Raw genomic sequence first — 19852 nt, 5'->3', positions numbered from 1 at the left:
AATCAAACCATCAGCTGTATGATCAATAACTGAGCCTTTACTGCTCCACAGAGATTCAAGTATGTCACTCAAAGATCTTAACAAATCATAAAAACAAGGAGTTAATGTATTTGTACATACGTGGTATCTGTACCGCCGCTGCTGCTAACTCACGGTGGTGTATCTGCAAGACTGTGTGAAAACAGAATATAAATGTGTTGCCCAGTTGCTGGGCAATAAAAGTGGAAAAAGGGAGCGAGGAGTGAAGGGCAATGACTAAGATCTTTTCAGAAGTTCTTCAGGGTGTGTCCTCTTGTCATTTCAGACTCACGCAGGCTCAGACACTTAATTGACTCGCCATTATTCAGTCTATTTGGCATCTCCTGCTGGTCATCAATTCAGCCATTGGTCACTTCACTGATACAGTTGCTCCATTTAGTCTAATTTACTTCTCTATAAACTGCAATCCAGCCTCCGCCCTCATCTGCTTAAGGGCTCTGGCTTTACCCTCCGTGCCCACTGCTGCCAAGCTCATCTTCACATTCAGCCTGAACAGACTTGGGTGTGGTGCCTGTAAGGAGCCATATAATAACTTTAAAAAACAGCTTTGATATATTCCTGAAAAATCCCAGTGGCAATAATTATATTTCATGCTATTCAGATTTACAGCTGAAGTGGTTTGTCAGTGGCAAATTAAAAGAAACAGCAAGCTGGATCTGCTCTGGTTTTTTTTTTCTTTCCTCTCCTTCAAAGATTAAAGGGTTTAGAAAAGAAGAATATTAGAATATTACTGGCATGCTCTTTGAGCTCACACTGTCAATTTTTAATGTCTTTGTCTGCTTCAGATGTGTCTGAATCGTCAGTGCCAGAACGTCAGTGTTTTCGGCGTGCACGAGTGCTCAGCCAAGTGCAGCAGTCGAGGGGTGAGTGCCGCACCTTTCATCCTGTTTCACTGTTGCGAAGAAACCAATGTTAAAGCTGTCGATCTCAAACTAATCCCCACCCAGTTAATATCCCATTCCTCCTCCACAGAAGCTCATTCTGGCTTTAATAAGTACAAAATGCCCAGTACACATTGGATAGGGGGCCATTACAATGCCTCGCAATCAATCATTCTGAACGCCGAAAGGTTCAATCAATTAGCTGTAATGATTTCATTTATGTTCAACTTTAAGTGCCATTCATCATACTCTCGGGCAGTCGTCCTTGTCCCAAAAACGGCGCTGAAAACTGAAGGCCGGGCTTTGTTTGGCCAAATGCTGGGAGCAGTGACACACAGTTTGACTTTGAGCTGGGGGAGCATGGATATTGGATTTTTTTTTTTTCTTAAATGCCACCCATCAAACGTCTACGGGTGGTCCTGTTTGAGATGAAATACGTGGCTTTGCGGTATTAAATTCACCGGCGGGTCTCAGAGGCTTCGGCTGCGACTGGTTAACTTGTTCCTTCATTAAGAACACAAAAGAAAAGCCTCTTAAAACGAGACGTCTCCGGTTATTATACGGTCGTATTTGTTTGTGCAGCGCCGGTTGAGATATATCTATAAAACTCTGAGGGAATGTTTTACTCACTGGAACAAAAAGGATGTTGCTCCTTTTGGAGACAGGGCACCCCTGCATGCATTGATTAGATCAAGATGTTGCCTTGGAGAGAGGCCCTCACCTGTTCCGTATTACCCAGATAGGGAATCCTCTTAGACTTCACCATTCCTGCACTCTGCACGACAGGAAGACGACAGCGAGAGAGATTATAAAAAATGTGGTGTAAGGAAAAAGGGTCTGCTCTGTTTTTCTGTGTGTGTTTTTTTAACACCAGACGTCTTTGCCATGTGGAGCCAAGCGGTGCTGGAAAATCTGCAAATGTGCTTCAGGAGTGTTCATTGAATGTGTGATCTGGTGATGAAACAACACAAACAGATAGGAGGAAGAAAAATTAAATATTCACTTAACTTTTCCTGGTTTATATCATTGCAACCAACATTTCTTCAGGTTTTTGCAGTTGTTTTTATAGAAGATGCATTTCACAGCAGCCACCTTTGGTTTCTGGGAGCTACAAGAGGCTTTTTCCACCATTTTTAAAAAATATTTGTAGCTTAATTATTGGACTAACTGAAAAATAATGATAATGAAAATAACCATTAGTCGCAGCCCGCGTGAAGTCACTCAAGTCTGCATTCAATTTCATAAACATAACTCATTTGTCACCCGTTAAGTGTGAGCTGCAGAATGAAGACGTGGAGAGTCGGCTCGTCCTCTGCGCGCACATATACACCCAGTGAAGAAGATAAGCTGGTGGGCTCAGCTAACGGCTAATATGTCCTTTAATACGCTGCAGGTTTGCAACAACAACAAGAACTGTCACTGCGAGGCTCACTGGGCGCCTCCCTTCTGTGACAAGGCGGGTTTTGGAGGCAGCGTGGACAGCGGCCCCATCCGACTGGCAGGTACGTCGGCGGCTACGTCGAAGGCCAGTTTAAGGTCGTGTGATGTTTTGGGCACTAGAGTGTTTGAGCATTTCAGCAGAAGAATTCTTAGAATCTGCAAAGTTTGCAAAGACAAAACAGTGAAAGATAAATCGGCAGAGGACTGAGACTTTTCTCCAGTGGTGGCGTTACTCAAGTACAACTACTCCAATTACTGTAATTGAACCATTTGTGTGGGTATTTATAAAAACATCTTTTTATGTCGGTAAATTCACTCTTGCAGGCCTACAGTTTGAATTTCATTTGCAATTTTGCAATCAATAATGCCATCGGATTGCAAATGATCAACCAATAAGACCAACAAAGTCCTGCAGCAGCTACAGGTTTGACCATCAGAAGTCCAAACAAAGCAAGATAGAATCTGTTAACCTGGAAAACAGCTCCGGCAGACTCTGAACAAAAAGTGAAAGTGAAGTGTGTGCATGTTTCAGAGCCTCGCCTACTCCCAGCAGACGGCTCGTTTGCAGCAGATTCAAAATGATTTTCAGCATTCTTGTACCAGACAAAAACAAATCCTACTTTATCTGCAAGTATGTTGAAAATAATTTGCCTTAATTTGTTCCATTTATATCTTCTGTCTTTCTTTATATGAGACAAATGTGGTTTGTTGACAGTCAGCTGAGTGCATGCTGTAGACCAGGGGTGTCCAGTCCTGGTCCTGGAGGGCCACAATCCTGCATGTTTTAGATGTTTCCCTTCTTCCAACACACCTGATTCAAATGATCAGCTCATCATCAAGCTCTGCAGAAGCCTGATAGCGATCCTGATCATTTGAATCAGGTGTGTTGGAAGAAGGAAACATCTAAAACATGCAGGATTGTGGCCCTCGAGGACCAGGATTGGACACCCCTGCTGTAGACGATGCCTTAAACTAACACGGAGCAGTTTTGTTGTTAGTGTGAGTGAATACCAGTAAGTTTGTGTTGCTCCTCTTTGTGTTTGTGAGCAGGCAGCGGGACTCTGACGGTGGGCATCCTGGTGGCTCTGCTCACTGTCCTGGGAGCTGCTCTCATCATCTGCATCAAGAGGAAAACTCTGCTGGGCCTGTTGTTCACCAGCAAGAAGAACCCCATGGAGAAGCTCAGGTGCTTTTTCTGAGCATGCTAATTAAATTATTCATAAATGTCATGTGTCCTTTTTTTTTTTTTTTCCATGCAGCGACGTTTGTAAACGGTACAATCTGGGACAGATGCGGCAACGTCTCTTAAAATTGGTCACACTGTGAAACCAATTACAGCCTTTAATTTGTTTTGATTCCACGTTTTTGCATTATGTTTGGAGCTGACGCCTGATTAACATAGTAAAGTGTTGAGACGTCTCTGTTTCTGCTCTGCGTTACAGATCAGTGAGCGGACCGGCGGCTCCGAACCAGCCTCCTCCGGCGAGCACGACGTCGCCGTCTCGACCGGCGCCGCCCCTGCCGCACGGTGCCACCATCTTCAAGGTCATTAGGTCGCGCATCACGAATTCACACATTTTGCAGAACGTCTCACTCAGAGGATCAGCTGCGGATGATCTGTGCTGTAATGCTCTTCTGTGGAATGCCACAGCTGTTTCCACGGCACGGATCATTCTCAGCAGGACTGACGTGTTGTTTTCACACAAATGGCAGCTCATTCAAGTCCAATTTAACTCGCCCCTGTTTATGCGGACGCGTAGAGGAGGTGGTGGGAATGGGAGTCCGTGGCGAGCGGTGACACTTATTCCTCGTCACTACCAGCTGTCTGTTAGGAGTGAAGCTGATTGATCTGCACGTTGCTGACATCTGAAGCCATCCCGTGTGCCTACGACGCCCCAACTCGCTCCATTACCGCCCTGACACGCTTCGCAGTGGCGACGCCTGATCGATGGAGTTTGGGCCGCCGAAGGAGGAGAGAAACGGCGTTCAGGTTGCAGGGTGGCACAGAAAGCGAGGCAAGCTGTTGCTCATTACCACCAGATCGGTGTTTTCAGTTAGCGGCATGTGGTTTTCATTTGGGGTCAACGGTAAGAGGAGAAAGGATGTAAGGCTGTTTGATGTAAGCACAGTGCAGGTGAGGTCATTTTCCAGTTGTTGGGAGCTGTGTTAAACTGCCCGCATGAGTGCGCGCCTTTGTGTGTGTGTGTGTTACATTGTGTGTGCACATCTGGCCAGGGCCTAAATATCAGGCAGGCTCATGTTCTGGCTCGGTTCTACGTCTGAGCCGTCGCACTGGGAGCGTGTGTGGGCTCCTTAGCTGCGTCCACGTCTGAATAAAGGGACGGTTTTCTTTTGATAAGGCACCTTAGGAGGACTCGGAGAGCAGACCGAGTGGGAGCGCTTGATTTATACGCCTTTGACAGCATCAGGAAGAGCAGCAGAGGAAGAGGAGGAGGTTAACACGACTGTTTTCTGATAGGAAGCAGGCAGCGTCTTAACTGTGACTTTCATCTCTCTGCAGCCTCCTCACCGGGGGCCAGACTCGGGGCTCCCGCCGGCCCCCTATCCTGCCCACAGCCTGCGCCGGCTGCCCCAGTGCCCTCCGGTTCACCTCAGCCACCCGGTGCCCCTGTCCCTCACCCTGTCCCTGTCCCCGGGTCCAGCTCAGCCGAGACCCCCGGTGCCGCCGCCCCACCGGGCCCCTCCGCCCCACATCCACGTGGCGTCCAGGGGGGCGTCGTTCCGCAGTGCGTCACACCACAACTCCTGCAGGATGGTCATGGTGAGTGAATTTCCTGTTTCCTCACTTGGAAACATTTTATTTGATGATGTTACTTACTGTAATTTCTCTTCCACCACGTCTGGGGAGCTTTTTACCCGCCGCCCGAGCCTGTAGTGCCCAACGTGGGAAGCGATGATGTTTCAGGTTTTTCTTTTTGATGTCGGGGAGGCGTTTTCATGGTTCTTCTGCGTGCTATAAAAGCAGCAGGGCCGGTTGACAGCTTTGCACAGTGTCAGAAAATAACGGGAAAATAACCCAGGAGCTAGCATCATCCAAGCGAAACCTAAACTCTGCAACACAAACCTCCACATAAATAATGAAAATGGAGCCAGACTGGCAGGGAAGAGTGGCGGAGGGGAGCAGCAAGTATGTCCAAATATCACAGGGTGGGAAACTTGCTGCCACTACTATTCCATGGAGTTTAGTTATGGCATTGCAGGCTGTCAAAGTTGAGGAGAAAGCCGGAGGTTCACGATGTTAAATCCCTCTCGCTCAGTGATTCTCAAAGACTCTTATTTGCCTTTAATCCGGTTTGACTTGTACCCTTTGAGTCAGAGAGACTCAAAGGGCACGAGAAGAGAAAGACGGAGCGATAAAGAGGCAGACGCAGATCTGTGATAATCAGTGCAAGATTTCCTCAGTCGCAGATAAACAATGCGTTTTCTCACTCGTTTTTTTTTTCCCAGGCAGAGACTTCAAACATTCGCAGCTTCTCAGACTGGTGGATTTTATTCTTCTTGTTCATTCAATCATTGCAAATGAATGCCTTTTTGTTTTCAATGTTGCTCTGACAAACAAAATGTCACTTTAGCCTCTGGAAAAATTTTTTGATTAATTAATCAATTAAAAAAAAAGAAGAGGAGGAAAAAAATCACTGGTTGTGGCCTCAAAAGAAAGACAAGTGGGGGAAAAATAAGGGAAGGACAAATTGCAGATGAGAGACCAGCAGTGGGTTGCAGCCTGAAACTAGCCCTGAGTAGACTGTAATTTATGTCAGGAATTGCAGTGCAGCCTTTAAGGACTGCACTGAAAACGAAGCCTTCTATAAAAAGACTATTACGTAATTACTCTTTTCACTGATAGATGCTTTTTCATAATGCGTTCCACCACAGCACTCGCTCGTTTGTTTCCTAAGTGGGAAATGGAATAATGTAATGTGCTTTAAAGAAGATATTAGTGGGAATTAATGTGTTTGTTTTTCAGCAATTTTTTTTCTCCTGCGTATAAAAAAATGGTTGTAAACATTAAAAAAATGTCTTAATAGGAGAAGTTAGGATTGTTGACGAATGCTGCACATTGATAAGACAGAACACACAGAGACAGGAGAGTATAAAGCGAACATGGTTTATATATATTATGTGGTTTTTGCTGTAGACTATAAAGCATCGATGCCAGAGCTTCTTGGGTTTCTAACACCTGGCCGGCAGGTGAAACGCAGCGGCTCTTGGCAGTGTTTTGACTTCAGGAAGTCGACTCGTTCAGCTGCTCCTGTTTAACGTCAGAGTGTGAAAGTCAAAGTGATTCCTGTTGGCAGTCGCCGACAGTATCTTTAGCAGCTGTTTGGCAGCTCCGAGAAGCTCGCAGAAGACATAAGTCACGAGTGGAAAGCTCTCTGCTGGGGGGCTGAAGCGTTGTCCAGCTGGAGAGCTTCACCTGATGCAGCCGCCGGGTTTGTGGACCGATCTGGGTTGTGCTTTAACGAAGCTCTTCTCATTTACATCACTTGGACTCAGTGTGGCTCCGCTGCACGACAACATAACCCGTCAATGTGATGAACTAACAGCTGTCTATACGGTGACGTCTGAGGTGGTTTGAGGTTCAGTTCTTTGTCCATGTGTTGTTTGTGGAAGTTTCTCTCCAGCCAATGAGAAAACAAGGAAGTGAACAGGAACTAAATGTGGCTGCAAAACAGGCTTCTGTCAGGATTTTAGTCTTCTCTCTTCTCACCACATCTCACTTGGACAGAAGTGCCCTGGCATCAGGAAAATCAGACCCGGGCTTCATTTGTCTGACTCTGAGTGCCACCTGGTGGAGATCCTCAGTCATTATTTCCATGCATCTCTCCTCTAACAGGAGCTGGAGAAGCCCAGCCCTCCTCAGAAACCTCTACCTGCCGATCCGAGGACCTCTCGGATGGCGCGAAGTCCCTCCGTGGTGCAGGGCCACACGGTAATCCAAGCTCCAATCCTCGGTGTGCCCAGACCGGTGCTGCGGCCCGTCCCCCACCCCAACAGGTGAGTCCTAACCTTTACCACAAATAGTAAAAAACAACACAGGGAGATTATTTTAACACATCCCTTTTTCCTCCAGGTCGAATCCCAAGCAGCCTCCAACTCTACCAAAGCCTTGCATAATCGCCAACGTCAAGTACAGCAGCTGAGACTTTGGCCAGGAGGGACATTGTTGTGATGAAGACACACAGACACACACAATAAAAAAGAGAGACTATTTTGCACTATGAAAACTCTGACAACCTTAAAAAAAACAAGGAAAAAAAGGTGGTGGCTTCTCTGAGTTTTTGAATCAGCAGATCTGCCGTGTCCCTTTGGTGCTCTGCCTCTGAATGGTGCTACGAGTCTGAGCTCAGGTACATGTAAAGTATTTATATTGTGTATTTATTGCCACGCAGTGCACTGTGCCAGACACTTTTACTACACGGTAGCAACTTTGAATTATTTTTTTGATTAGTTCTTTTTTTTTTTCTTCTTCATATCAGCTGATTTATGAAGGAGACTTTTAAAAAAAAAAAAGAAGCTAATCTGTGAAATTGTGATATTGCAGGAATGTTTTTTTGTGTTTTAATGAAGGGAACATGAAGGTTTTGTTCTGTACATGAAGAGTTTAAAAACAGACTTATTGTGCAATGACAGATGAGACCTTCAGACAGCATTTGGAACCCGATGGAGGTTTTTTTTCTTGAAGGCTAATGTTCTCCGTAGCAAATTTGAGCCAGTCTGACGAGGCTTGAAACAACCACAGAGTGAAAAAAATCGGTATCACTGCACCGGTTCTGCGATTTGTTCCGCAATCAGTTTTTTTTTTCTCCCCCTTCCTTGTTTCTTCTTTCATTAATATTACGAACAAGTTGAATTGCGAAATGCCACTGGTTTGCCATTTCCTTTTCAAGCTCACTTGAGGGATCCGAGGTTTGAACCGAACACAGATCTGAAAATGAGATCAAGAAAGTTTTTCATCCCTTGGAGGATTTCTCGAAAATATTTGCTCCGCTAAAGGTCGTGTGTGTTTTGAGTATTTCCTCCTCCCCACCTCCAACTCTTTGCCTGTTTACACCGAGGACTCCTGATTAAATGAAGGACTTTCTTAAAGCCGCATGTAAACGCTTGCTGTCTGGCTACAGTATTCATGCGCGGAGGGTTTTAAATCTTTCTCTTGATGGTTGACACGAGATTAAATTGTTCATTTTCTAGCTTTTATATCTTTTTACTTTAAAAAAAAAGAAGCACTCTTAATGAAATTCAGCATAAATTGGAGACAGGAAGTGATCAGCTGTGGCAGAATTAACATTTTACTGGATTGCAACGCAGCATTCACATCGTTTCCTTTAAGCACAGCTCACGAGTGGCTGCGAACCGGCAGAACTTTCTTACGTTTTGATACTGCTCTCTTTATATCGATGCACTAGTTTTACATCCATGGCTTTGTTTACTTTTGCTTTTCCAACGCTTTGTGTCCCGATAGGCAGCATCTGAGGAGTCACCTGTTGTCTGTACACGTTCCTCGTATGTTGTGTTACAGGTGAACACATTTCCAAGGAGAATGCTTTCTTTTTTTTTTTTTTTAAATGATGATTGTTTGATACGTCATATGTACAAAAAAAGAAGAAGTGTCAGTGTCCGTTCATGGTATTTTGAACACTCGAGCAGTATTAGTAAAAGCGTCTTTCAAACACAGACGAGCGTTTGATTTTTTTGTGGTATTTCCAGCGAGATGTGAAAAGGTCAATCATAGAGGAGAAGAGCGATTATTATTTCTGTGTTAAAAGCTTTTTACTTTGAAATGGAAAAGACACACGACATTTTCACAGCTCTGCTCGGAAGATAAATACAGATATTTTACAGTATTTTAAAGCCTCAATTGCTTTGTATTTACAAAAAAAAACTAACTGTTTTTTTGTCTGGAGCCCCCTGGCATCTCTTTTATGCTTAAGCCAAACTGCAAACCAGAAAATTGAATACTGAACGCCGTAACAGGAGTAATTTAACATTTTGCAGCAGTATTTATGTTCAGAAAAAAGGTCTGAGGCTCGGTGTTGGTTTAAGTGTTTAACACGGGCAGCTGGAACAGTTTATTTTTCCAGCCTGAGCCTTTTGTCTAAGAAGCAATTTGACAAGGTCTTTGTAAGGGATAAAAAACAAAGAAAGAAATAATAATACTCCTTGAATCAATATAGTTATGGGATTGTGTGCTCACTGTCGCCTATTAGGGTTTTGTTGGAGTCAAGTGTATTTGATTAAAAGGATAAAACAGTGCAGAAAAAGGAGAAACAGATTCAACAAGGACACAGAGGGCCGCCGATGAGAAGCTCTTCAACCAACATCATCCGCTTGAAGCCACAAAAGGACGGAAGAAAAGTTAATTGACACAGAGGTTGTCTTAACACTAAGTTTAATAACTGAGCTGCAGGTCTGTTTTTGGCTAAAACAGACACTAAACACACCGGAGATCTTTGAATTTGTCTGATTATCAAACATTGGTGAAGTGTAACTAAGTAGATTTACTCAAATACTGCAGTCAAGAAGGTTTTTTATGGTGTTTTAGAATTCCATTCCATCACATTTTGGAGGGAAATGTTGTATTTTTGACTTTTAAAATGACAATTTTACACAATTGATAATATAACAAACACATAGTTAAACATTAAACCAGTCTTTTCAAACCTTTTTTGACTTCTGACCTGTTACAAAAAGCTAAATATAATTCAGATGTCTATGATTTGTTACCAGCTCCATTAAGCAGTGATTTTTTTTTCCCCCTTTGAATTCCACACTTGGTTTTAATTTCAATGAAAATAACCAAAATCCCACCAAAAAATCTAAGATTAAAGAAAAACTTTGGCCACTTAAAACAGATTTGTGGATCAGAATCTCTTGTTTTTTCTTTCCTCTCTCAATAATCATTCGACAAACCCACATTTATCTGCTGTCCCTGTGTGTAAAACTTTCTATGAAGCAGTTTAAACTGTGCTGCCAGCACAATGATGCTTCATAATCTAATAAGGTCACGTATGATCAGCCAGACGGACCAAACCAGTCATTTGACTTTAATACTTTAACCACATTTGGCTGCTTACACTTATGTACTTTTGCTTCAGTAAAGGATCTTAATGCTTTCTCTAATTATGGGGGCCAAGTGCTGCAACAAGCTCCAGTTTGGAGGCTAAAGCAGACTGAAACTGGACTCATAATCATTAAACAGCTCCCTCTTGTGGACAATCTGCAGCTGCAACATTTGTGAGAGTTCAAGTAGTTCAACCCTGGGTGCTTTACATTTAATTAAAAATAAAGCCAGCAATTAAAACAGCTCTCCTCCTCAGCAGTCTTCTACTCGTAGAAGCCAATTAGCCACTTAAACTTTGTCCTTTTTTTCCCACTTATATGTTATCTCATGATTTTGAGAAAGTTTGCCATATGGTGGGATTTAAATATAAATCTCCTGGAAGAGAAAGAGCAAATAAAATACCACAGAGTTCTGAGTGAAAAGATATATTTGTGTTTATTTTTAAGTGGTAGAAAAAAGCTTCCATGAGGACACAGAACGTCAATTTTTTTCCTCAACATTACAAGAAAAAATATTTTTTTAGGATATTCTGGATGAACAGCTTGACCGTCCTCACTACTTTCCACGTGATATCTTGGATAATATTCCGGGGATTATGACAGGCTCAGGCCCACTGCTCGCTGCTCAATGTGAAGCTCTATGCAAATGAAAACACGTGTGAAGCCACGCTGGGGAGACAATTACGCACCGGTGCGCACTGCGCGCCAGCAAGCCCCAAAGTGAACATCTCCAAACTTTCCACAGCTCAGTAAATATCATTTTTTAGCAATTTGGAAACGGAATTACTCGCCGTCTACTCCGTGAAAGCAGAGTATGTGGTTTAAACTGGACTTAATCGGTTTTTGCACGATTTGAAGTGAATGGACCTGCAGCTCCGGTGGTAGGAAAAAAAAAAAACCTTTGTGTGCGCTCGTCTGGATAAATATATATGTGTCATGTCTGAGGAAAATAATTCGGCAGAGCCAGAAGTTCACCCTGAAAGTGAAGAATGTCCCGGAGAAGATTCATTTGGCTTTGGAGATGATCTGGAGCTTAACCGGTTCGACGGATTGCCCTTTTCCTCACGGTACTACAAATTACTAAAAGAGAGGAAAGCTCTGCCGGTGTGGAAGGTCAGGTGCCAGTTTGAGGATGTTCTGGTCGACAACCAGCTGGTTATTGTGTCTGGGACAGCCAAGACTGGGAGGAGTACGCAGGTAAGACTACACAGTGTGTGATCTTATCTTTTAAGAGGATGTTTTTCAGACAGAAAAGCTGCCTTTCAGCTTGGAGATGCAGAAGTTCCGGTTCATCAGCACAGTTACATGAAATCTCTATTTGAAGGTTCTTTGAAAACTTGGCACAAAAATATTGAATTCATCTCCTTTTACTTCTTCTTTTCTCTGTTTAGATGCACTTTCATTCCCTTTAAACTGAATACAAAAGCAGTTTTTATAAGTGTCCCACTCCTCCCTTAAGCTCAGTCATTAAATCAAGACAACACTGAGAATCAGGCCCCTTTGCTTGATATCACTGGGAGGTGCTACCTTCTGAGTTGTTGTTTTTTGCCCAGCATTGCTCTGCTTGTGTGAACAGAAGCTGCCCAGCTCAGCAGATGCTGTTGTGTCACAGTGAGGCTGTCCAAGCTCCTGCCTGCCTGCTTGCCTGACCGTCAGCGTGCACAAAGGCTCCAGCCGGGGTGTTATGGGACCTCCTGCTGCTAAGCCCTGATCCGCTGGAGCCTCCACATGCTGCCAAAGCAATTTTGCATTATGAACGATAATACCATTGGATATCTCCTGTCACTGTTTGTTTTGCCGCGCGCTTAAAACAAAAGCTGCTGGTTGTAATCCTATAAGGACCATCAGTGCTGAGGAAACAAAGTGGATGTGATAGAAAACATCCTGTTGGTAAATGTTTAATGCTGCGTCGGGCCTCTGAAGCACAGTTCACTGTCAAGGCCTATAAAGACGTGTGAAAAAGGTGAACAGCCCTTTTTGTGCTTCGTGTTCTTTCAGATCCCTCAGTGGTGCGCCGAGTTCTGCCTGTCGGCCCAGTACCAGCACGGCATGGTGGTGTGCACGCAGACCAACAGGCAGCAGGCCGTGGATCTGGCCTTACGCGTGGCTGACGAAATGGATGTCAACATAGGCCATGAAGTGGGTTACACCATCCCCCTGGAGACCTGCTGCTCATCCGACACCGTTTTGAGGTTTGTTGATGAGCTTGATAGAATCCACAAACTGCTTCTGTCACTTTTCATCTTCAACTCCTCTCACTCATACATGCAGGCAGGAGACGGTGAACACAGAGCCCTGCCTCACATATGAGAACTAAACTGTGCATTTATAGGTCAAATATTCATCTTTTCTATATCGGTGTGTTCAGGGTTTGAATCAAACAAAGCAAATCATCTGAAAACATGTTGTGTTCTGGACACTTTTTATTCATTTCTGACATTTTATCAACTCTACACTTAATCATACAAGGGCTAGGATTGACAACAAGCATCCTTTTAGGTCACTTTCCACAAGCTGCGCCATGTAAACGATGCCTCACGCTAAGTCATTATTATTATTTCATGCTACATGCACAGCGTTTTCCCAGCAGGCCGTAATGTAAAGGAAACCAGTGGGTCATCAGATCATCAGAGGCCTTTTGCTCCATCGTCTCTAATTTGCTTGAAATGATTTCATCATAAATTGTGGGTATTTAAAATGGTAATTTTACATTAATATATCAAGTACTAGGGGCTGCAAGGTGGCAGTTGGTTAGCACAGTTGCCTCGCAGCTAGAAGGTCGCTGGTTCGCATCCCGGTGAGGACACCCGGGATCTTTCTGCGTGGAGTCTCCATGTTCTCCCCGTGCAGCGTGGGTTCTCTCCGGGTTCTCTGGCTTCCTCCCACAGTCTAGAAACATGCTGAGGTTAATTGGTGATTGTAAATTGTCCGTAGGTGTGAATGTGAGTGTGCTTGGTTGTCTGTCTCTAAGTGTAGCCCTGTGATAGACTGGTTACCTGTCCAGGTGAACCTGCCTTCACCCTGAGTCAGCTGGGATAGACTCCAGCCCCCCATGACCCTGGTGAGGATTAAAGTGTAGAGATGGTGGATGGATATCAAGTACTTTGCGATATAAATTGTGATGGTCTGTTCTACTCGGATCAGGCCATCTACCAACAGTTTTGTTGTCCTTCCTGTTCAATCCCTTATTACCTTTCAACAAAAACTCACTTCACATTCCTGTGACCAGGTTTTTAATATTAAAAACTATCCAACATGTTTTGTTTTGTATTAATGTGACATATGGTTCAGAAAATATCACCAGCTGACTTCTGCAGTTATTTTGGTTAACGTGTCAAAGATGGGATTTTGAACAACGGCTTCACTTCGCTCATAATCGGACACTATTTGGCGTCCAACACTGGAGATGCTGAATCAAGGACATGATGAGAAATGACATTTAGAATTTCAGGTGTGTATTGTTAACAGTTCCTGAGATAATGTTCTTCAAGCACAGCTTTCATTGGTCGAGAAAATGTGCTGAAAGTGGGTCGAAGTTGAAAACCAAAAAGATCATAGAAAGTATTTGAAATGTCAAGATAAAATTTTTTGCAAATATCTTTATAAATATCAATATATTATGCCATAAAAAGTCCTGAGTATCAGAAATGGTTGTTGTTAAAGAAAACTGATGAGTTGAGAATAAATGACTCCTATGTAGTGACAGTGTTCCAATTACGCGCTAGAATTTAACGTCATAAGCAATAAAACACGCTTTCTTAACTTACCACACTGAGATATGTTTCCTGGCCTAATATAAGTCATTTAAAGTGGCTAAAAACTGTATTTTTTATAACAAAAATATACTAAATGACAGTCTGACACTGCAGTCACCAATTTTTTTGGCCAATACAGGGCCGTCATTTTCGGTGAAAAAGCTCTAAAACTTCCCAGCACACGACCTGCTGAGCACTAAATTTGGCAGCTAAGTGGTGAACATGGTGTTTCACAGCTGGGATCTTTTGTTGAGACCTAGAATAGGGTTAAAAGAGAGCGAAAATTGGTCTTACAGTCACCAGTCGGCCACATAAAAGATGATTTTGCTCCAGTTTTTGAAGGAACACGACAAATAAGCATCTATTTTCTAACAAATTGGCCTTAACGACTTAAAAAATGTCACTTGAACTTGAAAAGTTTTTACTTTGAGCAAGTGGCCAGAAAAATCAGTTGCAGTTTTAAAGCAACAGACTCAAGCGAAAAAGTGAGAAACTGACCTGATATCTTGCGCCACTGTTCAGCAGAAGTTCCCTCTGTATGATAATACCAGTGCCGGATTGCTTCATCAGGTACTGCACCGACGATATGCTGCTGAGGGAGATGATGTCAGACCCTTTCCTGGAGCACTACGGGGTCATTATCATCGACCAGGCCCACGAGAGGACGGTCAGCACCGACATACTGCTGGGTCTCCTCAAGGACATCTTGCTGCAGAGGCCCGAGCTCAGGGTGGTGGTCCTCACTGTCCCGCCAATGACTGACAAGCTGCTCAAGCACTACGGCAGCATCCCGCTCATCAGCCTGGAGGCCTCGTGCCCTGCCGAGGTGGTCCACAGCAACAGCAGCAACAAGGACTACTTCTACTCAGCGCTGAGGCTGGTGCTGGAGATCCATCGAACCAAAGAGGGTGGAGATGTTGTCGTGTTTTTTGCCTCAGCGGAGGTGAGAGATTTCACTAGATGAATGCTTGTAGCTCTAAATTTATTTTCCTCACTGTGGGCTCATTGTTTACGGCAACATAAAGTCCTGCACCTCTATGGAAACAGGCCAGAGGTAAAGAGAACTCAGAAATGTGTCCTATGCAGTGTCACAAAGTACAGAGACCCGGAAGGGACATGGAGAAAGAAAAAAACACGGAGAGGAAGAAAAAAATAGAGGTATCTTTTGTGAGATCTTGCAAAACTTTGTCTGGATCTAGCTAGCAGGACATCTTATCTGATCACGTCCAGAGCTGATTGGCACAAATATACCAGAGTACGGGTCGCTGTCCTCCATTGTTGTTTCTTCATCCTGCCAAAAAGAACCAGAAGTAAATATACCTATAGTTTTGTTGCAAACGATACCTCTATTTTTCGTTCTCCATGTCCCCTCCAGGGCTCCGTAACAAAGCTATAATGCCATTTTAAAAAAAACAAACATTTTTTTGATTGCTTATTTTACCAAAAAATAGAAAAACCTTGAATTACTATGGACAGCATTTCCTCCATAGTTTTCCTCCATGTGCCCACAGGTTACACCAATATTGGTAAATGGTCAATCTCCATAGTACAGATATTTTACATGTTTAATTCAGGTCGTACTTATTTCCTACCGGTTCCATGTGAACGCTGACGGCAGTTCAGCCCAAAAGTTACTGATGCTTTTGTCACATGAATGTTGGTCACATCTGAGTCATTTATGAGTTCAAGGTTAGACCAGCGAATAAACTATATTTAGTTTTTTTTGCAGAATCTGATAACAGCAAACTCTTCATTTTTGACTCATTTTAAAATAAGACTTTAAGTAGAAATTGACTTTGGTAGAAAATTATGATTTAAGCTTTGATTTATTTTTTCAGATTAAACAGCACTTTATAGATGGGTAGTTCAAGGACTGTTGTAAAGTTGAACATTTTAGGATTTTTCTCTGTTTTTAGAGTTTTCAACTCTGACAAATGGTCTCATTTTGGTGATTAACAAAAGGAAAACGTAACCATGCCTTTCCATCCTACTCGACTGGTGGGTTTTGGGTCTCAGAGGGTTAACAAATCCTCAGCTGTGCTTGTCATCTCTCCTGCAGGAGGTCCACTGTGCCTCCAGCATCCTCCAGAGAGAAGGCACCAGGCTGGGAGGGGAGCTGGACCAGCTGGTGCCCATAGTCCTGTGCCCGGGCCCAGGAGGGCTGGTGCCGGTCCTGACCGAGCAATCGGGCTCCACGAAGTCCAGGAGGGTTTATCTCTCCACCCAGCACGGGGAGGACGTGTGGTGGGACACGGAGTCGGTCAACTTTGTTATCGACACGGGAGTCCAGAAAAAAATGGTAAATGACAATTTCCTGAATGACGACCTTAAATAAATGTTCTGCTGGTATAAATTTAGTTTCTAACTTTCTCTGTAGGTGTACAATCCCAGAGTAAGAGCTTTCTCTGAGGTCCTTCAAGCCATCAGTCAGTGTCAGGCAGACATACGCAAGCAGCTGTCTGGACCAACAGGTAAAACATTAAAAGTTTCTGATTAGAAATAAGTCCTCTGCACATTTTTTATTAACATACAGCTGAGTCAGATGCTTCTCATATCAGAGAAAGTGAACTTAAGAGACTGGAACACACCGTGGTTCTTTTCTTTCTCATAGTTTCCAAGTTTAAAAAAACTTCCAGGATTAATCAACTTTATCTAAAGCTGCCATTGGGTACTACAGCCTTACTGAACTTTATTTCCTAGGTAAATGTTCTTACTGAACTTTATTTCCTAGGTAAATGTTCTTACTGAACTTTATTTCCTAGGTAAATGTTTCTGCCTGTATCCGGAGGCGGGCCCTGCAGAAAGCTCCCCGCAGATCCTGGAGTCCAACATCACCCCAACAGTGCTCTTCCTGAAGCGGGTGGAGATAGCCGGGCTGGGGCAGTGCAATTTCATCGACAGACCAGGTGAAGCATCCTCCCGGAGGAAAATTGGACAGGTCACCATGGCAACATGATTCACGATAACAAGCGGTTTTATTTTTGTGTCGCCGAGTTCCCACAAGTGACATCTCTCTCTCTCCCACACAGCCACAGAGGTGTATGTGGGAGGGTTTTTTTTTTTTTTTTTTTTGGCTGGAGGAAGTGCAGATGAATTTGCCCCGTTGTAACTGTTCGGGCCCGGTCATCCGTGATTTAGCCGAGCTGACAGCTCAGCTACGAGCCATTGTCCAGGCCCTGACCCACCCTAACATGAACAGAGCGGGCTAAAAGAGGCCAGCTCATTAACGGTTACACAACATGTCTTGTTCAGTGCAGCGCCAGACGAGCACAAAGAGGAGGAAGTACGGGCCAAATATACCGTAATATCTCTCAATTCGTGGAAAAATCTGGCACGAAATTCACTTCACACAATGTTGTTCACATTATTCTGGTGGGATACGTTGGTATTGGTGACTTTTTATGCTTCTATCGGGGAGGAACGTTCTGTACATGTCAACTGATTAACAGTGACCCACAAACTGCGACATGCCAGCATGAACCAGGTCCTACAACAGGAAGTCGCTGTACAGCAAAAAGCAAAAGGGTGATACTTCTCAGAGAAACTAAGCCCTAAATTTGCTGTGTCATCCCTTGTGTCAGATCCTGAGGGTCTCATGCAGGCGCTGGAGGAGCTGGACTACCTCGCAGCGTTGGACGACGACGGCAACTTGTCAGAAATCGGCATCATAATGTCTGAAATCCCTCTGGAGCCTCAGATGGCCAAAGCTCTGCTGGCGTCGTGCGAGTTCGACTGCGTGAGCGAGATGCTGACGATCGCCGCCATGTTGTCAGGTACGAAACCGGACGTCCCACGTGTTCAGCTCAAGGTCAGGATGAGATCTGTTCCTCCTCATGAGTGAGGACCAGGTGGACGAGGTTGTTGTTGTTGTGGCTCCTCGGCAGTTTCTCAGAACCAGATGGTCTCTGGTGAGAGTGGCTTGTCTGGGTGATGTTGACCTTTTGTTTTTTTTTGTTTTTTTAGCGCCAAGCTGCTTCCTGGAGCCATCTGCTGGCTTGACCCGCGAGGCGGTGCAGTGTCACAGGAAGTTCCAGCACCCCGAAGGCGACCACTTCACCCTCGTAAACATCTACAACGCCTTCAAACAGAGCCAGAGGGAGCAATGTAAGAACAGAACCAACCTCCTCTCGTACAAGATCAAACTTTTAAACATGTGTGGTGGCTTGAATCTGAATCACAGTCTGTTCTCTATTGCGGAAAAACTGCAGAACAAATCAAACTTTTGTAGTATTGAAGCTAGTATCGTCATAAAAAGGCTAGTTTATTTGCAGGGCACAGTTTGCAGACTTCACATTTCACTTTTGAGGGAATTAAAAGCATCATAAATTATCTAAGATCATTCTAAAAATTGACTGTCAGCATTAAGGAAAATGTAAAAGTTAATGCAACAGAATAATGCAATAAATAAACAGTTTGATTCAATCAATTAAGGATGTTTGCCATTACTGTTAACTTTGCTAAATCATATTGATCTTGAGTTGTTGGGCATTAAACACTCTGGTTTAACTGTATTATGAGCATCAATAAGCTGATTTAGTTTCGAGGAAAACTGTCCAAATGCCATTTTTACTGACTTTTTTATGTTTTTGCAGACTTGACAGTTGAAAAGTGGTGCCAGGACTACTTCCTGGACTATTCCTCCCTGAAGACAGCCGACGCCATCAGATCAGAGCTGACCGACACTCTGAACAGAATCGAGCTTCCCATTTCTGAACCCTCGTTTGGAACCAAGACCAACACTCACAACATCAAAAGAGCTCTGCTGGCTGGATTCTTCATGCAGGTACTGAGTGTGTGTATATATAAACTCTAATGAACCTGCATCTTGTGGGTCAGTTTACTCAGGTGTTTGTTTTTTCTTGTCCCCAGATCGCTCGAGACGTGGACGGATCAGGAAACTACTTCATCCTGACGCACAAGCACATGGCCCAGGTGCACCCGCTCTCCGGCTACGGGGCTCAGTCGCACAAGCTGGGCCTGCCGGAGTGGGTCGTGTTCAACGAGTACAACCTGTCCGAAAACAACTGCATGAGAACGGTGTCTGAGATTTCCCCTCAAGTGTAAGTCGATCTCTTATTCCGCTCACTGTCAGACGTGCACAAGCAGATTATAAATGAGTTCTCGTGGATTATGCTTCCACGCTCCGGTGAGACAAACATGTTTTCGTCTGATCTAATTTTAAATCACATCTTTTTAATCCTCTTAAAAATCTCCACGGCAGCCGCTTTTTTGTTTTTAAACACAAAATATTCTCACATGTTTTGCTTTTTATATTTTCCAAAAATACTCTCATTTTCTGTTTCAGGTTCATCCAAATGGCACCGCTCTACTTCTTCTACAACCTGCCCCCTAGTGAAAGCAAAGACATACTGCAAGACATGTTGGACCCGGAGGCGTCGAAAAAGGAGAAGAAACGACGAGCAGCAGCAGCCGCCGCCGTCGACAACGGCTGCACAGCGGTGACGCCGAGTTACGACAGATGCGTGATCCAGTGAAGTGAAATCACGAAACAAGGTTCTGCAGCCAACAGCGCTTGTGAGATCTTTGTAGTCGACGCGAGCCAGAGACTGAAATATTTATTACGCGGCTTAAAAGTTGTTTTGACGGGTTGCATGTACATGACTCAATCGTGTGCAGAGTCCAGTGAGTTGGCATGAT

At 44.0% G+C, this 19852-nt stretch overlaps 2 protein-coding genes across 2 annotated transcripts in view; both read left to right on the top strand.

Annotated features, from left to right (window-relative positions):
* Positions 1-7882, top strand: part of adam12a (ADAM metallopeptidase domain 12a) — an 80275-nt gene extending 72393 nt beyond the window's left edge. Inside the window, exons 17-23 of the mRNA XM_008285506.1 lie at positions 825-902; positions 2314-2422; positions 3411-3546; positions 3803-3905; positions 4882-5142; positions 7216-7376; positions 7453-7882. Coding sequence (XP_008283728.1) covers positions 825-902; positions 2314-2422; positions 3411-3546; positions 3803-3905; positions 4882-5142; positions 7216-7376; positions 7453-7522 — 918 coding nt within the window. The 3' untranslated portion in view covers positions 7523-7882. The remainder of the gene's footprint in view (positions 1-824; positions 903-2313; positions 2423-3410; positions 3547-3802; positions 3906-4881; positions 5143-7215; positions 7377-7452) is intronic.
* Positions 7883-11375: 3493 nt separating this feature from the next.
* On the top strand, positions 11376-19689 carry dhx32a (DEAH (Asp-Glu-Ala-His) box polypeptide 32a). Its single transcript, XM_008285505.1, has 11 exons — positions 11376-11636; positions 12438-12631; positions 14765-15137; positions 16254-16493; positions 16572-16665; positions 16957-17100; positions 17776-17967; positions 18158-18298; positions 18787-18977; positions 19064-19254; positions 19500-19689. The coding sequence occupies exons 1-11, from the start codon at positions 11376-11378 to the stop codon at positions 19687-19689; spliced, it is 2211 nt and encodes a 736-aa protein (XP_008283727.1).
* Positions 19690-19852: the final 163 nt, after the last annotated feature.

Source organism: Stegastes partitus, unplaced genomic scaffold (assembly GCF_000690725.1).
Source record: "Stegastes partitus isolate 25-593 unplaced genomic scaffold, Stegastes_partitus-1.0.2 Scaffold405, whole genome shotgun sequence".
In the NCBI taxonomy this organism is placed as follows: domain Eukaryota; kingdom Metazoa; phylum Chordata; class Actinopteri; family Pomacentridae; genus Stegastes; species Stegastes partitus.
This window is presented reverse-complemented; position numbering and strand designations above follow the sequence as displayed.

Bases quoted from the DNA above. Each gene is read 5' to 3' on its own strand.
- dhx32a (XM_008285505.1), top strand. From the start codon at position 11,376: ATGTCTGAGGAAAATAATTCGGCAGAGCCAGAAGTTCACCCTGAAAGT. The intron at 15,138-16,253 runs GTGAGAGATTTC...TCTCTCCTGCAG, and splicing joins TGTTTTTTGCCTCAGCGGAG to GAGGTCCACTGTGCCTCCAG. The intron at 18,978-19,063 runs GTACTGAGTGTG...TCTTGTCCCCAG, and splicing joins TGGCTGGATTCTTCATGCAG to ATCGCTCGAGACGTGGACGG.